Below are 20,327 nucleotides of genomic sequence, written 5' to 3' on the forward strand. Positions count from 1 at the left end.
ATTTTATCTAATTAACAATTTATTTTGTATAGACTAGTTAAAAAAAATTGTTGTTTTTGGTGCTGAAAAAATAACATTTTGTCTGGACAATGACTATACAGAAGATTTGCATACAATTGTCCTGGATGTTCTTTGTCCAGCTCTATATGCATTGTTCAGTGAAAATCTTAAATCAGTTTTAGAAACATCTTTTGGTTCTGTTAATAACTCTGTATGGCAAGTGATAGAAGCTTCATCTCAACAAGGTTAGTTAATTTTTGTTAATTTTTCCATAATTTCATTGCACTAGAATAGTGGTAGCCAAACTATGGTCCGCCATCATTTAATATCTGGCCTGCGAAAAAACTATAATATTTTATATTTACATAAAAAAAAGGCCCGCGGTTAAAAAAGTTTGGCCACCACTGCACTAGAACTACAGCATAGCATAACTAACTTAATATTTTAATTCAAACTGATTGGTCATGATTTAATAATTGTTATTTAAATCATTATAATATTAATATGAATAATGGTCATAGGTATAATGAGTTAGCCATCACTCAACATTTTTTAAGAGTTCAAAGTATAAAGGCTCTCAAAATGCAGAAAAAAAATATTAATGGTGTTGAGAAAAATGTTAGAATAAAGTATAACAGCATTTCCCAAACTCTTGTTTGAGCTGGCCAGGTAATAAATATTTTTCCCCTTTGTGACCCACCAAAATATTTTACATTTATCATTGTGTAAAAAAGGAAAAATAAAATACATATGAATGTCCACATACCACATAGAATTTTATGATAAAATTGAAGCGTTAATTTGTAACAAAAATGTAATAATTAAAATATAATTACTAATTATATCAAATTATCAAACGAAAAGATAAATTATAAAATTTAATATGAGAATTTCATTAAATTCTGCTACCCACTATTTGGGAAATATTGAAGTATAATATTACAGTGGAATTAAATATGTATAAAACTTAATTTTTCAGTATTCTTCTGTGCTTAGAAAATATATAGCCCTTAACTTATTGGTTAAAATTAATCCCTTAAACAACAAGATAATTAGTACGAGTTGTTGACCAATTGAATTGATCCTAACCTAACCTAGTGGTTTGAAATATTATCTTAAAGTTTCATAAACATACCGATCTTTAACAAAATGGCATTTTACATTATAATTTATAATGTATAATATATAATTCTAACAATACAATGAGTTTTTTGACATATCTAAATCTTTATATTTCGCTGTGTACATAAATATGTAACTTACTCTGACCCAGGTGCCAGGTCGTCAACACATTTAGTATTCGACACTAGATCTTCCTCCTATAATTGTACAACTATGATCGGGACAATCAGATAATAAAATAACATATTTTAATGTTCCTATTCGTTATGAGCACATTGCATAGACGCGGTATAATTTATGTTGTATGGCATAATGTTTATACGTCATTGATAAAAAGTGATACAAATAATGTTGTTTCTATAGTTTATTTTGATATAGTGTTATACATAATATAATATTTACTAACGACAAATAATTATTTGTGAATTATTATTTTTTTGAAAACTTAAAGACATGTAAAGAACTCAAGACACGTGTGGGTGATTATTTGTACGTATGTAATATCTAACTATAAGTATCGAACTGTGTATATACCTTTTTACTTACTCTTAAACTTAACATAGTATTAGATATTCTCATATTCGTTCTATCTGTATTAAGTTTACTTATAAAGTTATAACTATTGTTATAAATCCTATAGTATTTTTACGAATAATATACGTACTTAAGGTTTTAAATTTTAATGAATGTATTGTACAAAAACAAAACTACTTTTAAATTTATTTTTATATTTTCATTATGTAAATACCATGTCAAATTATGTAGGAATGCGGGTGTTGATGTTTTTCTTAAAATTAGAATAATTAAAACCAAGTGTATAAATGTAAAACAAACAAAGATATATTTTTAATTAAAAATCTAAGATAAATGTAAATTTAACTTTGTTTACTTGTTCGTGGCTTAAAACGACAAGTATTTAAGTGTAATATATAATAAATAATACTAAAATAACTGTTCAGTATTTAAGACACCTGTTCGTAGAATAACATAAAAATAATGTATGATCACAGAATCTAGTAATAGGATACATTTTATACTTATTATTATTTTTTATATTATATTATAATAAGTTGCGCGTCTTAACTTTTTTTCCGGACCTTCGGGAGTGAGACGTACGCCGTGATCTGTTGATAATTATAATAATACTGATTAGTGATTATGATGATGACCAATTAACCGCGATTCTTTTACTGGCGCTGAGATAGCGGGAAAGCTGTTTCCGGTGGCAAAGGACCACGAGAAACGGATTCGCGGTGTTTCTTTTGATGTCTAACTAACTGGTATTGTTGGCAGTACGACAACCGGCACTCGTTGCACGCATACGGCTTGTCAGCGTCGTGAACGCGTTTGTGCGTGGCCAAGTTGCCCATTTGCGTGAACTGCCGGCCACAGACGTCGCACTCGAACGGTGTGTGGCCGGAGTGGACGCCGCGGACGTGCGTGCGGAGGTTTCCCACCTGTGCGAACGACTTACGGCATACTGCGCACGTGTACGGCTTTTCGCCTGTGTGCACGCGCACGTGGTTCACCAGGTTGCTAACGTGTCGGAACCGTTTGCAGCACATTTGGCATTTACGTTTGTCCGGCGCCAAGTGCTGGGCTATGAACCTCTTGGTTGGGAACATCCGCGCACACCTGTCGCATTCCAAATCCCTAGCGCACTCCAAACTCCTCTTCCTGGTGACCGACCGCCGTCGTTCCGGTGATTGTACTGGTCGCTGCAAAAGTTGTTGTGGTTCCGGTTGTTGTGGCTGATTTTGGTGATGCCACCGAATCTGTTGTGCCCTGCGAATGACGAAACGATCGTTTGATTTCCATCCCCGAATTAGTGGTGGTGATCATTGGTGGTCGGCGCAGGATTTTTTTCGTGGGGAAGGGTCATGATCCGTTTTACACAGTGGGTGTTTTAAAAAAAATTTTAAAATTATTTAATAATAATAATAATAATAATAATAATGATTTATACGACGTTATACCATATTATAAAACTTATACAAATATTTTTTTCCTGGCTATAAGTTTTAAAAATATAGTAACTAGATTTATCCAATTTATATTTCCGGTAACTTAATTTTTTTCATATTATATTTGTAAAGCTAATAATTTTACGTTGGCTAATGAAGAATGATAACTAGGGCTAGGAAAATGATGCATTGAAAATCTACAATAAAAGCATTAAAAAATTAGAAATAATGCTACAAAAAAATGTATTTTAACTATGAAAATGTTACTAAAAGATGACTTTAGAATATAAAAGTTCAGCTGAAAATAATTTTTAAAATCGAAAAATAACTTATTAATGAACAAGTTTTTGTATATTGTTTTGAACTAATTCTTAAAACACCTAATACAATTTAGTTTTCAAATTACAGTTTATTTGAACTCAATAACGTATGAAATGGATTTTGTATTTGATTAACTATGTCCTGGAGTGCTATGAAAAAAATGCAAATGCTACACAAATTCCTAGCCTTAATGATGATCATTGACCGTGAAATATAATTGTTGACTCTTTATAAAAATACCTTTCTTCACAAACATTAGAATTTTTATATTTTAAATATTTAAGTTAGTATTTAATGTTGTTCCCATTGTCTATTTCCTTTGTTTGGAATCAGTTAATAAAATCCATGTGTATTATTGGGGTTTTCATTGAACTCTTCTAATGAAATATTTAATATAGATATAAAATTTTTAAGCAAATTAATAACAAAAAAATTATAAATGTATCTTTTAATTTGAAGACCCTTTTGCTCGGTTGCTCCCTCACCTTCTTAGTGTAGCTCTGATTGTACTGTATTATTATATAATATACTGTTTATATTATAATAATCAAAAATTGCAAATAGAGATTTCATTTAGTAAATATTTTTGATACATTTTTTATTTAATATTGTTCGTCGGCGTTTTTTGATTACGTAGAGATAATAAAATAAAAATTAAATAGTAAAAAAAGTGAGTCAGTATACTATTTTTACTAGGTACCGAAAAACAACGTTTAGTGTTAAAGTAGAAAAGACGTAAACCTCCTTATAATATATACACACAAAGATAGACCCTTACATAAAATTGTTAACCTTTACTGTTATTTAGAGCTATCTCTTTTAATGTAACAAATTCACACAATTGATTGAGAATTTTTTTAAGCGTAGCATTAGGGATTTTCGAATTCTTGAAATATTTAAGAGATATTTACAATACATTAAAAAATATTTATTTACAAAATCTGGATTTTTTTATTTGCCACCCAATAGTGCATTGGCTTCGTTCTCTTAATACGATCATAGGTGTGCGTAGATTTGATCTTTGGGAGATATCTACAATAATTTTGAGCCTTTTTAATTAATAGTTTTTCTTGAATCTATTGTGTAATTCTAAGATAGTTTCAATATTTTTTTTTGAATTTTGTTTAATATCTAGGCTGTTATATTATAAGTTTTTTCGCGTAAATTTAAAATATTTAAAAAAAATTACATTTTATTTTAATAATATCAGTTTTAATACGTCCCCCTTCTTCTGCTTTAAATTTTATAACTCCAATTAAAAAATGTCGAGAGGAGGGGTGCCAATGCGCGCCTATGAGTCCGATCCTGCATGTAACAAAATATATTTTACTATTATATTTTTGGTATTGTTATTAAGCATAAATTGTTAGCTACAAGTATTTTTTTTTCTATATCCAAATGAATAAATTTATAGCAGTATTATTAGTCCAATAATACTAATAATATTAATTCAAATAAACATATTTTTGTCTATATACTTGCAAAACGGTTGCCCTAAAACTCTCATAGTACTTACTTTAGATTCCCAAATGCTTTAGTAAAAAGTTAACATGAAATATCAAAAAACTAAACGTCTATATCTTATAATAAATATAAAAATGATAAATATCATGTTATGGTTGAACACAGGTTTTCCAAATTAATAATCTATTAAATAAAAATAAATTTGAAATCTAACAAAAATAGAGGATCATAAAACAAACATCTTGTTAAATAAATAAATCGTACAATTAGCTTAAAAATGTTTAGTAAAATAATAATTTCCTTGCTAGTGTATTGAAATATTATAACACTTACTGGCCGTTAGACATCTCAATCTGTCGTGGTAATGATTTGGATTTCTTCGAACAACGCTATCCTGAAGAGGTGGAATGTCGACTCAGACGTTTCGCTACGTCCGCTAGGTGAAACTCATGACTACAATATGTGAGCTGAGTACGTTTGGTTTAAATTTATAATGGTCTGCAGACAGAGGATCGTGCTCAGCTGTTTATCAGTAATTACAAATTTATTAGACTTTACCCCGCTACAGGAACCGATTTATACTTTATTGTCTTTATCAATATAATAATAAATTATTATATCTACCGCATCGATTTATTTCTATTTTAGTCTCTATTCTGTTGGTAATCATCGGGATGTTTTTAGATATAATAATAATAAATAGATTATTGCGGATAGCGCTGCCTTTTGGTGTAATAATATATTATATTATTATGTTATTAATTTGTTACCATTATATGTCGATCGTCAAAAATGCTAAATTATTACTCGTTATCGACAATGAAGAGTAATACTATTATATACATAAATAATTTGTAATCAGTCACTTAAAAACAAACAGTAGGTTAGGTTTTATTGGTCGTATCTTATGGTATAATCGATAGATCTATTTTATCCGATCTTAATTGTGTTATTATTATTTATTTTCTATTTATTTTTTTTTTTGTGGACATACTATAAAATAAAAAATAAAAATAATACTTATTCTCATTTTCAAAAGGAAACAAACAAAAAATTGTTATGGTTAACTTAAGATTGTACTAATCTAACGTTTGGTGTCGTTCAAAAAGTCATAAGTAAAACTTGTATTAAACAATTTTATGTTATCTATACAATCCGTTATCCATTATTTTAACGTAAAAATATAATATGGATACACCCATATAATGATTAATCATAAATGACACTTCTACCCGCATTTTGTTAATTCTCGTTTTGATATTTATTTCGTTAATTACAACGATTCTGTATTATGTATTATGTAATATTAAATAGTTAAATTTAGAATTATTTAGTATAAGTATATTATAACTAATAGACATGCAATATGAAATATAAATTTTTAAATCAACTCTTAGGTATTGGTACATTTACATTCTAACAGTTTAATAAGCAATAATATGGAAAATAGTAAATACAATTTCGTCAATGTTTATCATATTAATCTATTAGATACAGTCAATACAGTCGACAATAGATATGAAGAAACTTGGTTTTAACTGTTTTAAGCGATTAATTAATATATTTTATTTTTTTCATTTATTTTTTTTAAGTTTAGAATATATATCTCGTCATATCAACTGCCGTAATCTATTTTCATTAGTTTTTTTATTCTAAACACGTTTGTTATTAATTAGGTATATAATATAGCAACAATAAATCGCTTTTTCTTACTAAAATACTAATTGACAAAATTAACAAATTTTAAGTTATATCATGAACCATAGCTCCATAGCCAAAGTTGCTACAGCATGAGATGAAAAACCCATGTTAGTTTTACATCTTACAATTATATGCATGCATATATACATTTACTTTATATATATTTAACATAAATTCAAGACTTATTACTAATATTTATAGTGAAATAATAGGCTGTCCTTGTCCTCAAAGCTCAACTAGGTTTGTAACGTTTATGTATACAGTACATATATAAGACGATTTTAGTTTAAAACTTCTTCATATACAAAAGAATTACATGGTTATATAAAAATATTTTAGAATACTGTTGAGAGATGTAGTAATCCTCTTTCCCTTGGAGAAATTGGAAATGGATCAACATTAATTTATAAATTTATAATGCATTTACAATAATACAGTATTACAACTATGACTTAAATGCAAATGATTTTGGGTTGTCTGATTTAAACATATCTATTTATATATTTATTTTTTGTTTTAGGTGTTCTTTCTTCAGCGCTCAATGAACTGACGGCAAAGGTCAACAATGAACTGGCACTCAACGAGGGTGTAATGAAGTTCAATGCATTTATTTTCGGCCTGTTAAAGTGAGCATCGATAAAACTTAAAAACGAAACGTATTATCGTAAAAAAAAATATCTTAATATTGTAATATGTAATATATTCGTTTTAGTGTTGGAGGCTTGGACGCTTGGTTGAGCTATATGAGAACTCGCGAATCTGTATGGCAAAAATACTATAACCGGAACGCGCTATTTGTCCGCGCCAATTTTGGGTGCACCTTACACAGGGATCTCGTGGATCGTTTGATTGCTTCCGCCAGACCTTTGGCCAAGTACAGGCCCGCTTTCGATCCATTGTACGAATGTCGAAAACTCCACGAAAGCTTATCCAACATAAACGCAAGTGTTTTCTGCCAACCAATTTTCGTATAATTTGTGTATTTCTTTTTATCGTAAGCCAACAACGCAATTTTATAAAACTTTTTTTGGAAATGTGATTTTGGTAATTTATCATAATTATTAATGGAATTATTTTAACATTAGCGTTTTGTTTATATGGTTTTCAAATATGTTACTAACGAATTATTATTGTTTTTTTTCTCCTGAAATTGATCTGAAATGATTCCACACAACACGATTGATGAAAAAAAAGCCTAAATCAAATTTACTTAAAATTTTATTGAAGTACATTTAATTCTTTATACATTATTGTTGGTCAGCGATAAAAAAATAAAATATTACTATATTGTCTTCAATGCATACAAGTATCAGGGGCGTAATTAAAGGGTAATGAGTGAGCAAGCACGTATACAAAATACAATTTCAGGGGGGTTACAAAATATAGCAATACAAATTGTACCACAACATAATAAAAAAATTTATTCCTCGTTACTCGAAATTATTTCATGGGGTTTATCCCCCCCCCTACCCGTAAAAGTGCCTGTGAGTGGGATAGATCACTCCAAAACCTTATTTTACTAATAAAATACCCCGAGGGCCCGAGAAAAATCTCTAATTACGCCACTGACAAGAGTATATTGTTTCGTAAATAACGTTCGTATTTTTTGTTTCAAAAATAAACACAGAACCGGACGTCGTGGTTACTGAAAAAAACCGCGCGGACGTTGGAAAACGAAACTTCCAGGCCTAGGTCGTACGTCGATTCAGCCGCTAAAACAACGGTAGACGTCGCGGGTACGGCTAGCAAACGTTGGAGTGGCGTGCACATGGGTTCTAAGCTGGCAACGGCCTTCGAACGGCTGGACAATATTGACGAGAGGATCCAGTGAGTGTAGTATATATACTAAAATATAAGAATAATCGTTTAAACAGTTTAAACTAAGAATAAAATATAATGTAATACTAGGAAAGTGAAAGTATAACATTTTAAGAAAAGTTAAGTTTTAATTTTTACATCAGAACCTCAGTATAAATTTTTGCGTGAAGACGTATTTTTAACAAATAAAATAACATTTTAACAGTGAAACTTAATTGTTTATTTCAAAACAATTCAAATTTAAATTTTAAAATAATTAAAACAACGGATTTTATAACGATATTTAACTTTTTTCTAGCCTTATAATAGTAATAAGACAATTCAGTTTAGGTGCAACGACATGGTGAGAAGGAGAGGTCAATGATTTGATTATTAGATATTTAAAGTTTTTCCATTCTCGCGATTACTTCTAAATTATAGTATATAGTGCCATGAAATGTTTAGACATTTCTGATCTTTTCAAACTTCAATTCCTCTCCTGTCTCTTTTATATGATTCGGTTTGCATAATTTGTATGGCTGATATGTTCGTAACAGACCGGAAACGACCGAGCTTTGCCACAGTAGCAGTGACGGCATCAAGGAGACGCCCGTGAAAGGACAGCGGTTCAGACGGCTTCAGATGAAATGGGAGCTGCTTAGCACCAAGGACCTGACGTTAGACACCCCTGATTTTGATGGACCTCGGGGCGAGTCGACGAGCGCTAGGTATTTATATTGTAATACATTTTTTACCTGCTACTGGCGTACTGATTAGTGTATACCTAGTAACTACATATTGATAATGAATAATGATATAAATGCTACACTGATGTTTGGATTTTTGAACAATTGTTTAATATTTTCATTACGTTTTAATAGTATTAACTATCAACTACGTTTTTGATAAATTCATTGTTGAACTGCGTTAAACACACATATTAAAATCTTATCGTGGACTTGTCAAACCTTCAATAGTATTATCCTCTACAATTTTTTAATAGGTTAATTTTTCTAAAATTACACAAAAATCATAAAAACTGATTTTACTTGAATGTTTTTTTATAAATTATGTTGCTTGTGAGTCTTAGACAGAAAATAAATATTGTGCTGAAGGAGATGCCAAACTCGTGTAATAACATAAAAACTTAAAAAGCATATTTATGCATCAAAAGCAGTTGTCAAAGTCAAACTGCTATCTATTAAAAAAATGTTTAATCGAATCATCGATTTCGCCCTACACAGGAGAGCCGCTGTCAAGTCACGCATACCACGGCCAGTTTTATCGCCGGTCCAACAACCTGGTCCCGATGCATTCAGCAACAGTAAGCGTCCGATGACGGCCACTTACAGAGCCGATTCCCCGACATCACCGTCTGGCAATACCAACAATAAAATCGAACACACTTCTAACAGGTCGGTGTACACCACTATTATACTCGCCTACTATATAACGTACATTACTTATTTGGCGATTTTAAATTCTGTGATAGGTTGGGGAGGGATTGTATAATTTAATCAATTGTATAAACAGCGGAGTAGCGTGAAACTTAGTGGTTCTAGAGCTTATAGATGACGGAGGTTTTATTAAGCTAATAAATAATAAAATAATAATAATAATGTAAATAACTTACTAATTATAAATATATTTAAAATAATAGAATTGTAAACATAAAAAGGAATTTTTCAAACATTTGTTTGATTTAAAATTATATTATTATGTGCCCAAAGTAATGCTCAATAACATAGATATTCAAATTTTGAATATAAGCATACATTTGTATAATTTTAACCTTTTCCCGTCGCCCGCAGTTTATATCGCTTCTCCTTAAATAGTTAAAAAAAATCTAAATAATTGAAAATTAAAGTCCTTAAGTATACTTAAAAGTGCCAAAAATCAGTATAAGAATAAATTTATTATTAAAAAGGTAAAAATGGAGGTGAGCTTCAAGCTCGCGGTAAATCTTTCTATATTTAGTGTATTTAATTGTGAACTAATATCTTAATTTTCAATTTAGAATCTAAAACCACGTTGTGGTTAAATTTTTAAAATAATTATATAATATTATTTAAAAAAAACTGACCATTTTTATAATTTAGGGTTAATAATATGCGGATTTTTTTGTGTAATTAATTTTAATTTTTTGGATTTTTTAAACGAATGATGGTCATTCTATTACAAACTTCGAAGACCCTATAGTATTATTATCATTTACCGACTTTGACTGTTTCTCTGAATTTTCAGAATTAGAAAACCGCCGCCAGCGTCCGCTTCGAAAGCTACACGACCCAGCAGCTTATCGCATAGGACGACGACGACGACGACCTGTAGGGGGGAGCCCGTTCGTTACGTGCGGACCCTTTCACACCGGCTGTCGGCCGACAACGGACATTTGTCTTTCAACGAAGGAGAGAAGTTGCAGCTCGTCCTGGACGTGGACGACAAATGGATACTTTGTTGTCGCGGTGCGCGCAAAGGTCTTGTGCCCAGGTCATCCGTACTGATGGTTTCTAAGTGAGACTCGCCGGTGGTTGTCGTGTATAGTGGCCGCCCGGCACATTCCGCAATGATATTATTATAATAATCGACTTTGATTATAATTGCGCGTTTAATTTATCGTCTATTAATATGTTTCTCTTTCGTTTTTAATGGTCTCATTTTCCTTGTATTTTGTGTTTATTTCCGTGTATAGAGTACTACTACGATAATATTATGTATATTTTTTTTGTTTTTGTTTAATATGTTTTGCAAACTATTACATTAATATTGACCGACGGTTCGTGATTATGGGATAGTGTTATGATGTTGTGTGCATATCATAATAATATAGGCGTCCAAGCGCAATCGTCGATTTGCTGCTTTGTTTGTTTTTCTTGATTATTTTTTTGTTTTGTTTTTTTATTCTTAACAATTTATACCAGTCTTTTTTTTCTTTTTACGAAATGAAATTCGCACTTTACAAAAAATAAAACTATTATCCGCAGTCGCACTTATGTGGGGGGACGTGTCGTTAGGTGCTTTTTATGATATGTTGTCGTGTTGTGTTGTTCTTGTGCACTGTGAAAAATTAATTTTTATGTTCTTATAAATCATGCAAATATTTGTTATTCAAACACATAGCCCTTCTTGTAATTTTAACTAAATTTCTTATACATACCTAATAAGTAATAGGTATGTATATATTAATATATATTCTAGTTACAAGAGTCGATGCCTTATTTATAATGCTTATTTACAAGAAAACTACTTTTTGTAATAAAAAAAAAAAAAAGTAAAAGTATTACTATTACATTAATACTTAGATTATAGAACATATCTTTTATTTTTACAACATTTTTCTACTATTGTTTTGTTTTGTTTTTTAAATTTTAATTGACGTTGAGACCTTGTTTGTTCGGCTCTTGCGCAACAGATTTGAACAAAAAAGGTCTCAACATGTGTGTCGAATGACCCATGTCCTATATACTGGACGTCGTATGTCTTACTATCCACTGTGCTCTTGTATATCCCCAAGCTTAATATTTGAAAATAATTATTCCTTCATTTAAGCAAAAAAATAGCTTTGATTAATATTATGTTGCTTTATATAAGTATAAGGTTTATGATATCATATTATGTTGTAAATTATCATTTTTTTTTTATTTCTATCATATTTCAGTTTATAGACTTTAATCATAGGTCCTTTAAGATTTTATTTTTGTTATTTTTTGTTTAATTAAACAAATAAGACTGCTTTTAAACACTTGGTATTTTTATTTTATTTGTGTATTTTGTTATTATTTACCGTACATCTAAACATTAAAATTATATGAACAGAGTATCAGCATCAATTAAATATAATATTCTACATTATGTCCCAGTTTTCCAATGTTAAAGTATAACATATTTAAAAAAATATATATTAATATATTTTAAATTATAATACATAATAATATAATACTTAATGTTATATTAAAACTAAACATTAATCACTTCATATTAAGTATAACATTATTATTACAAACTTGATGATTGTATGTTTGTTAAAATTATATTAATCGTAATCAATAGTGCAACAATGTGCCATGATTGAAAAAAGTTTGAAACAGAAACGTTTACTAAACATTTTATTATGTTTATATGATTATACCGATTATTGAGCAATACATGTATAAATAGATGACATGTGTCTGTTGGAATAAAAAAATAAAGATAAATAAATAACATAATTTTTTATCATTTATAAACAACCAGGTGGTTACAAACTCGAAGCACTCTATCTCTGAAGTTGTGTTTTATTTTTGCTCATGTTTAAACATGTTTGAAACTAGTATTAGTTTAAAACTTTTTTGTAAATTATTTCTATATAAAAATCGCATGGTATATTTGCATAACAGAAAGTAGGATAGTAGATAACTTTGATGTGCTTACATTATTTTTGTCTTTACAGCTAGTAAGATGAACAGTCGTGTATCTATGAATTTTAAATGGCAGGGGGGGGGGTGTTATTTAAAATTAATAATTTTACTTTATTTTACAAATGCATTACAAGTGAATAGATAATGGTTTATGAAAAAAATTTAAATATTATTATTATCAGTCTTGTAAATTAATAAAATTATGATGTACTTCATTTGGATCAATGTTGAGTAGAAATTACTACTAGGTTTTCATTTGTTGCCAAGCATTACTATAACAGTACCTACCTAATAATAGTTATTAAATATTTAATTTATTGGTATACAAATATAATATTATGTAAATAATATAATTACAGACACAATATTGTGTGGGGTATAATTCTTTTTGCAGAACGTCTTATGTATTCATCACATTTTTTATTGTTCATACTTATTATTCATTAGTCTGAAGAATGAAAAGAAATTATTTATGTTCAAATCTTAATTTTCATTTTATATAATTCATCCTGATTCTTACTTGCAGTTAAAATAATAAAAAGCTGTAATCCTAAAATGCTTTATTGTGTTCACGGTTCTTTGCGTTTATTAATGAATTGTTAATAAAAATGGGCTTAAAACTTTTTTATAACCTCATATTTATTGTGCCAAGCAGCCAATTTCAGTATAATCATTGACCATCTAACATCTTTAAATAAATACAGATTTCAGAGTATAATCCATATCAATATTTTATATTACAATTGTATATTATACAACCAGGGATGGGCAAGATAATTGAAAAACAATTTTTGGATACCAGTTAACAAATTCATTTTCATAAAGATACTAGGTATTTATTTGATATTACTTATTATATTTTAAATAATTAATTGTATTTGTATAACAAATAAAATTGTATGTCTATACAACTTACACAAAATCATTATCTGTCAGTGTTCAATGATGAAATATTTAGTTTTATAAGCAGACCCTTACTATAAAGGTGTTTAACAATTAATGTTGTGATTCTATCAATTCTATGGAAATAATAACACAAAGCAAATTAAAAATTGTTTTGGGATAATTTTTTTTTTTTGATTAATTGAAATACATACACGTATATATATATATATACATAACCTTACTTGTGATCTTTTAGCAAAAATAGAAAAAACGATATAAGACACATTCAATGAATGTCCAAAGATACTTGGTAGAAATGTATTTAAGATATGCATAACTTGTTTATAGCTGTAGGTTAAAATACTTTTTATGTACGCACAATCTAGTATGTCCACTTAAAGATTTAAAAATGAATAATTTACAATCAGTTAAGTGCCATTTTAATTTCTTATAATTTTATAATAAATACAATTCATTTTTTGAACGAGGTGAGGATTAAATTAATGTGGTCTTTTTTAAATGTTATATTATACTGTGGACACTAAATATGTATTGTACCTACTAATGGTTAAAAAATTCAGTATGAAATATGTAAGTAATAATTATTACATAAAATATAAAATGAAAATACAATGCTTACATTGGTAAGATTTGTATGTTAATTTATAGATTAATTTTTAAGCTGCAGGTAAGATAAAATACTGTCTATTATCTAAAAATTATAAGAATAATTTAAAAGTTTTAAGTATCCTTAAGGATATGAAAATAATGAAGTCTATCATAAATAAATTAACTGTAAAAAATGTGTTCAAAGGGTAATATGATTTAAGAAGATAATTTTTTTCCATGTTTACATAATAATAAAACCATTAACACTTTCCAATGCTGCCCATGAATTCTAACTAAAACTAATCATTACAATTAAATTTAAAATTTATTGTCTATAGCCTATGTAAGTTGCAGAGTTTATTAAAATAATGACTTAATTATAGCCGATACAATTATATTATTTGTTTCTGATACGTAAATGTGTAGTGGGCCTGTTGACATATTTAAGCGCCAGCAGTATTGTATTATTGAAAGCGTTAAGAAATTCACTGCACTTTTCTCCATATTGTTTGACATGAGTTACACAAATCATGATGTTATAATTTGTGACAACACCTTTTATCATGCAAAAGCTCTACTTTTGAAGGGAACCAATTTATGGGTACACAATAAAATTATTTATGTAGAAGACAAGTGTTCTTCTAATTAAAATAAGCCACAATTCTAAATTGTTGCAATAATAATAATAAAAAAAAAATAAAGAATCTCAATTAAAATTTACTTATTCTTAACAATATACTGTCATATGGAACGTTTGAATAGACAAGAGCAACTTATTAAGAAATTACAAAATACTGTACAGTCCCTTTGATCTGGACTTGATAGGACAGAATTCTATCCAGATTAAAAGTAATGACGTTTTTTTATAATAGATTGATATTGATATAAATCATTTTTATATAATATTTATGTGTATGTATATACAAATAAATACTAAAGTAAAAAATATAAATTATCCGACTAGCGATGACCAGATAAATGAGACTACTGTATTATACATTTTAATTAAAAACTTGGAAATACTTTTATAATGTAAAGATATAATATTATATTTAGTAAAATGTACATATTTAGAAAATATTCTATTCCAAATTACAAATTAAACAAAGAAATATAATAAATAGTAATAATGCTATATTAACTGTATGAAATTATAATTTTTTATTTGTACACGTATTTAACGAAACACACCACATTATGGACCAGCAGATGAATTAAAAGGTAGCAGGAATATTTTGCTTTTCAAATTCAGCTCTGTAAAATATAATAAAAATGTGTTAAAAATAAATAATAATAAAACAAAAGCATTTAAAATCAAGTGTTTAATAATGGAAAAAACATAGAAAACTATTAAACACCATCAGATTTGAAATGTTTTTTAATAATAAGCATATAATATAAACTGAAAATAGTTTTCCATTTATAAAAATCATTAGTATCAAGTATATTATTATGCAATACAGTAAATTTTTTAATTTATAAATTAATTTTTTTTTTATAGAACACTTTTTATATTATTATGTTAATATAGGGAGTATTGTATTTTTTTATAGAACTAAAATAATAACCATAATTTATATTAACTATTTTACTATATACTTACTATCCTAAAATAGTTGGATCAAAATAAATACTAAATTTTTAATACAATACAATATGAATTAAATTTTTTTTTTAATATACTATAATTGTCAGTCATATTTACCTTAATTGAACACTGAAGTCATCCTCGACATTGTCATCGTCCCAATTATCTTCCCAAACATTAGCCTCTTTATCTTCTTCATCTTGGCTAGTCCATTCTTAAAATAAAAATAATAATAAATATTTAATAGTCAGTTTTCAATTATTATGAAGATATTAACATAAATTCATTACCAAAAGTAATGAATGGTTTACCTTCTACTGGGAACTCTTCGAATTCATCGTCTTCTTCCAACAGACCTATGTCCAAGGTATTCTTTTGCTTATCTCCGTCGGATTTGGGTTCGGTAGATTTACCCATGGTTTATGAATAAAAGGTTGACTGTTGGACAGAAAATTTAAATTATTAATTTTCAATGTTTTCGCTTCTTTAGAGCAATTATTAATGAATTTACGAACATAAAAGATAATGACTAATGAGATAACTGACTAGTGAAATTTTAAGTTTGTTTTTGTTTTACACTCCAATGAAATTTAACAGTCATGCCTCTAACCTTAAAATACATTTTTATTGGTGTCCAAAATTGTTGTTGTTAATATCACAGATGATAATATTATCAGTATTGAAACCTTAAACCTATTGATTGATTTATTAATAAAATAATAAGTTAATTAGTTAATTATTTATTTTTATTAACTAATCAATATTTAATCCCATTAATCTAAGAACGTGAGCTGAAATATTATTTCACTTGATCGGTTACGGAAGAGTTGTTCGATCTTATTATCTAGGGTCGTGGATTTCACGAGGTATGCAGTGGCAGCGCGGCGAATGTTGAGCATCACTATTCATTATTCATAACTTCTTCAGTGTGGTCAAGTATTTCGATGCTTAGTCATGGCAGGAAAACTGCAACCAATGTTTTCTCACCCATGACCTTTTTTTATCTGAAACTATAATCAATAATAAATCCCGAGAAAAACTGTATACTATTTAATAATAAAAACACAAATAATAATATTTATATTAAAGTGAACGTTTAAGTTCATAATGTTTTTCCTTTCTCCTCGTTAATTGAACATGTAATTTATTGTAAATAGTAATTTAATATCGTAACGATGAAGTCCAGCGAAGTAGACGTGGTCAAGATGATCGATGCTAACAAAATGCGGAAGGAGAAAAAGTTGTCGGTAAGTTCTATCAATAGCAGTCCGGCTTCGGACTTGAAACCTCGAGTGGTGACTGTCAAGCAACATGATTCAAAAAAACTGTACACGCCGACTGCTAAAAAAGAAAATACAAAAAAAATTGTTCAAGATGCAACAAAGGAAATTCAAAACTGCAATGATAGTTCTGAATGGCGCCTAGATTTGAGTAAATCAGGATTGACCAAAGTGCCAATAACCATTAGGGATGCTACACAATTGACTGAATTGTATCTGTATGGTAATAAATTGATCACTTTGCCGTCTGAAATTGGATGTCTGACCAACTTGCAGACTTTAGCACTCAGTGAAAACTCTCTGACCTGTCTACCGGATTCGCTAGCTAATCTTACTAGTCTTAAAGTCTTAGACTTAAGGCACAACAAACTTACTGAAGTACCAGATGTTGTCTATAAGTTGGATACATTAACTACACTGTTTTTGCGCTTCAATCGTATACGTACAGTGAGTGATGACATTAGTAAATTAGTCAATCTAGTCATGCTCAGCTTACGAGAAAATAAAATTAAAGAACTGTCATCTGGTATTGGTAAACTGGAAAGATTAATTACATTTGATGTGTCACATAATCATTTGGAACATTTACCAGAAGAGATAGGAAATTGTATACAATTGTCTACATTAGACCTTCAACATAATGAACTTGTCGACATTCCTGAAACTATTGGCAATCTTACACTTCTGACACGTTTAGGGTTAAGATACAACAGATTGAAAATTTTACCAAATTCATTGAGTAATTGTAATCGAATGGATGAATTTAATGTAGAAGGTAACATGCTAAGTTGTTTGCCTGATGGTCTACTTGTTAACTTAAAAGAAATGAACAGTATAACACTAGCTAGAAATAGTTTCACAGCATATCCTACTGGAGGGCCTGCACAATTTATTGCTGTAGACTCAATTAATTTTGAACATAACAAAATTGATAAAATACCCTATGGAATATTTTCCAAAGCTAATTACCTAACAAAATTAAATATGAAAGATAATGCCTTGACATCACTGCCATTAGATGTTGGTTCTTGGACCAATATGGTGGAGCTAAATGTTGCAACAAACATGATTACCAAATTGCCTGATGACATACAATATCTTCAATCATTGGAGGTGTTGATCTTATCCAACAATCTATTGAAAAGACTGCCAGCTACCATAGGAAATCTTCAAAAACTCAGAGTGCTTGATCTTGAAGAAAACAAACTAGAAACATTACCTCAGGAAATTGGTTATTTGCGAGAACTGCAAAAATTAATTTTACAATCAAACCAATTGCTATCTCTACCTCGAGCAATTGGTCATCTCACAAATCTGGCATACCTTAGTGTCGGTGAAAACAAGCTTAGTACATTACCTGAAGAAATTGGTACACTGGAAAATTTGGAGGCACTTTACATTAATGACAACCAAAGTCTTCATCATTTGCCATTTGAACTTGCCTTGTGTTCCAAATTGCAGTTGTTGGGAATTGAAAATTGTCCATTGAGTCAACTTGGAGATGCAGTCAAAGGAGGTCCATCTTTAGTAATGACTTATCTCAAGGTAAATGGCCCATACCGTACTCTGTGAAATATTTTAAGCTGGTGTGGTATTTCCATTTGATATCTCTAACACAATATTGCAGTGAGTCTAATAGAAGTTTGTTAATATTTGTTATTGTGTTTAAAAGGTTTATTTTAACACAGATATTGAAACTATTTTAATGGATCACTATACAGTATTGTGAATTATACTTTGACTTCCATTATGAAACCAAGTAGGAAAAAATGTATTTTTAATTCTTGGGGTTTTTGGTAGGAATAATATTATGTTCTTATAAGTTGCATCAAACATGCGTAAGTATTTGAAATCAGAGGTGTTAATAATTTCTTTCTAGAGAAATTATTTTAAGATGAGAGTTTATAAATAAGTGATATGTTTTATTAAATAATTTTTCAAGAAATATTTATTAAACGATACATAATAGGTATATAGGTACCTATTTTATTTGTGTACAATAATATTATAACTTAAAATAAAGTATGTATTAAATATTAAGTTAAAATTTTTATTTGTTAATGATGAATGTATGGACTTGACCGATTATTTTCAGTATTTTATTAATTAAATTTAATAACTTTATATAAGCATTCGATAAATATCAATTTTGGAAGTACAGTTAAATATAACTACCTATTCTATATGTTGTCACAATTTATTTAGAGTTAAACACATTTATCAAAAGATAAATACGTAGATAATACATTATGCTTTAATTAATAATTATTATTCTTATACTTTAAATTTTAAATTATAAATTGTCAGTATATTTACATAGATTTATATTTCATAATACCAAAAAAAAATTTACAATTATGCGAGTTTTAGAATTTAAGATGATAATATTGATTCCATGATATTTCATTATAAACTCTCATCAGATTCTGAAATTTGATATCATATTTTAGATAATGCGTATTTTATATTATCATAAAGTTATTAAAATTATTTACCGAACTACTAGGAAATTCAATATAAAATAAACTTTATAACAATATCCATTGTTTTATTCAGCATGTCAACTGGAAATTTCACCACAATCCCAAAATTGTATTTAAACCATGAATATCAGTGTGTTAAATACAAATTCATTAATTTGTTTAGTTATTCATAATAGGCAAATGTATAGTGTATTATTTAATATTTGTTTTAATTGAAAATTATAAATGTATATGTATAATATACATATATTACGTATGTGTATATTATATATATATAATTATTTCAACTGTTGATAAAAAATAACGTAATATTATTTTTGTGTGATAATTATTATATTATGTTAATGTTAAAAAAAAATTGAAAACTAATTTATTTGAAAACAGTTGTCATATAAATATTATGATTACAGTTTTATGACATAATATCTATTGGTTATTGATTAACCTATATAGTATTAAAGTGTAATCATAATAAAATACGAGTAAATTGTATTAGAAACATTAAAGTTCTTAGATTGGTACTTGTGTCAAAATCCACCTTTTGAGCTTGTACTACTTATAAAATTGTTTTTGTCATTATTTGTGCAATATAATGAATTTTATTTTAAACTCAATTTTGTTTTTTATACTATTCACCTAACTGCTCTTTTTTAAATCATGGAAATTTTTTTGTCGCGAGGTATAAAATAATATTTATAAAGTTTATTTATTTATTT

General features: G+C 28.3%; 4 protein-coding genes across 4 annotated transcripts; 2 read left to right on the plus strand and 2 right to left on the minus strand.

The window, feature by feature from the left end:
- The first annotated feature begins 61 nt into the window (after window positions 1–61).
- On the plus strand, window positions 62–12,124 carry LOC113549608. The gene is made up of 7 exons (XM_026950993.1): window positions 62–245; window positions 7,093–7,198; window positions 7,285–7,513; window positions 8,200–8,399; window positions 8,927–9,097; window positions 9,614–9,784; window positions 10,614–12,124. Exons 2-7 carry the CDS (start codon window positions 7,164–7,166, stop codon window positions 10,885–10,887), a joined length of 1,080 nt encoding a protein of 359 aa, XP_026806794.1. The 5' UTR covers window positions 62–245; window positions 7,093–7,163; the 3' UTR covers window positions 10,888–12,124.
- On the minus strand, window positions 2,104–5,323 carry LOC113549609 (gastrula zinc finger protein XlCGF7.1-like). The gene is made up of 3 exons (XM_026950994.1): window positions 5,205–5,323; window positions 2,314–2,907; window positions 2,104–2,246 (listed from the first exon to the last, which is right to left on the minus strand). Exons 1-3 carry the CDS (start codon window positions 5,216–5,218, stop codon window positions 2,183–2,185), a joined length of 672 nt encoding a protein of 223 aa, XP_026806795.1. The 5' UTR covers window positions 5,219–5,323; the 3' UTR covers window positions 2,104–2,182.
- Window positions 12,125–15,372: 3,248 nt separating the features above from the next.
- On the minus strand, window positions 15,373–16,404 carry LOC113556797 (26S proteasome complex subunit SEM1-like). The gene is made up of 3 exons (XM_026961957.2): window positions 16,160–16,404; window positions 15,966–16,062; window positions 15,373–15,514 (listed from the first exon to the last, which is right to left on the minus strand). The coding sequence occupies exons 1-3, from the start codon at window positions 16,263–16,265 to the stop codon at window positions 15,475–15,477; spliced, it is 243 nt and encodes an 80-aa protein (XP_026817758.1). The 5' UTR covers window positions 16,266–16,404; the 3' UTR covers window positions 15,373–15,474.
- A 215-nt stretch (window positions 16,405–16,619) lies between these two features.
- Window positions 16,620–19,247, plus strand: LOC113556789 (leucine-rich repeat protein soc-2 homolog). Its single transcript, XM_026961945.2, has one exon. The coding sequence runs from the start codon at window positions 17,024–17,026 to the stop codon at window positions 18,698–18,700; it is 1,677 nt and encodes a 558-aa protein (XP_026817746.1). The 5' UTR covers window positions 16,620–17,023; the 3' UTR covers window positions 18,701–19,247.
- Window positions 19,248–20,327: the final 1,080 nt, after the last annotated feature.

Source organism: Rhopalosiphum maidis, chromosome 1, assembly GCF_003676215.2.
Source record: "Rhopalosiphum maidis isolate BTI-1 chromosome 1, ASM367621v3, whole genome shotgun sequence".
NCBI lineage: Eukaryota > Metazoa > Arthropoda > Insecta > Hemiptera > Aphididae > Rhopalosiphum > Rhopalosiphum maidis.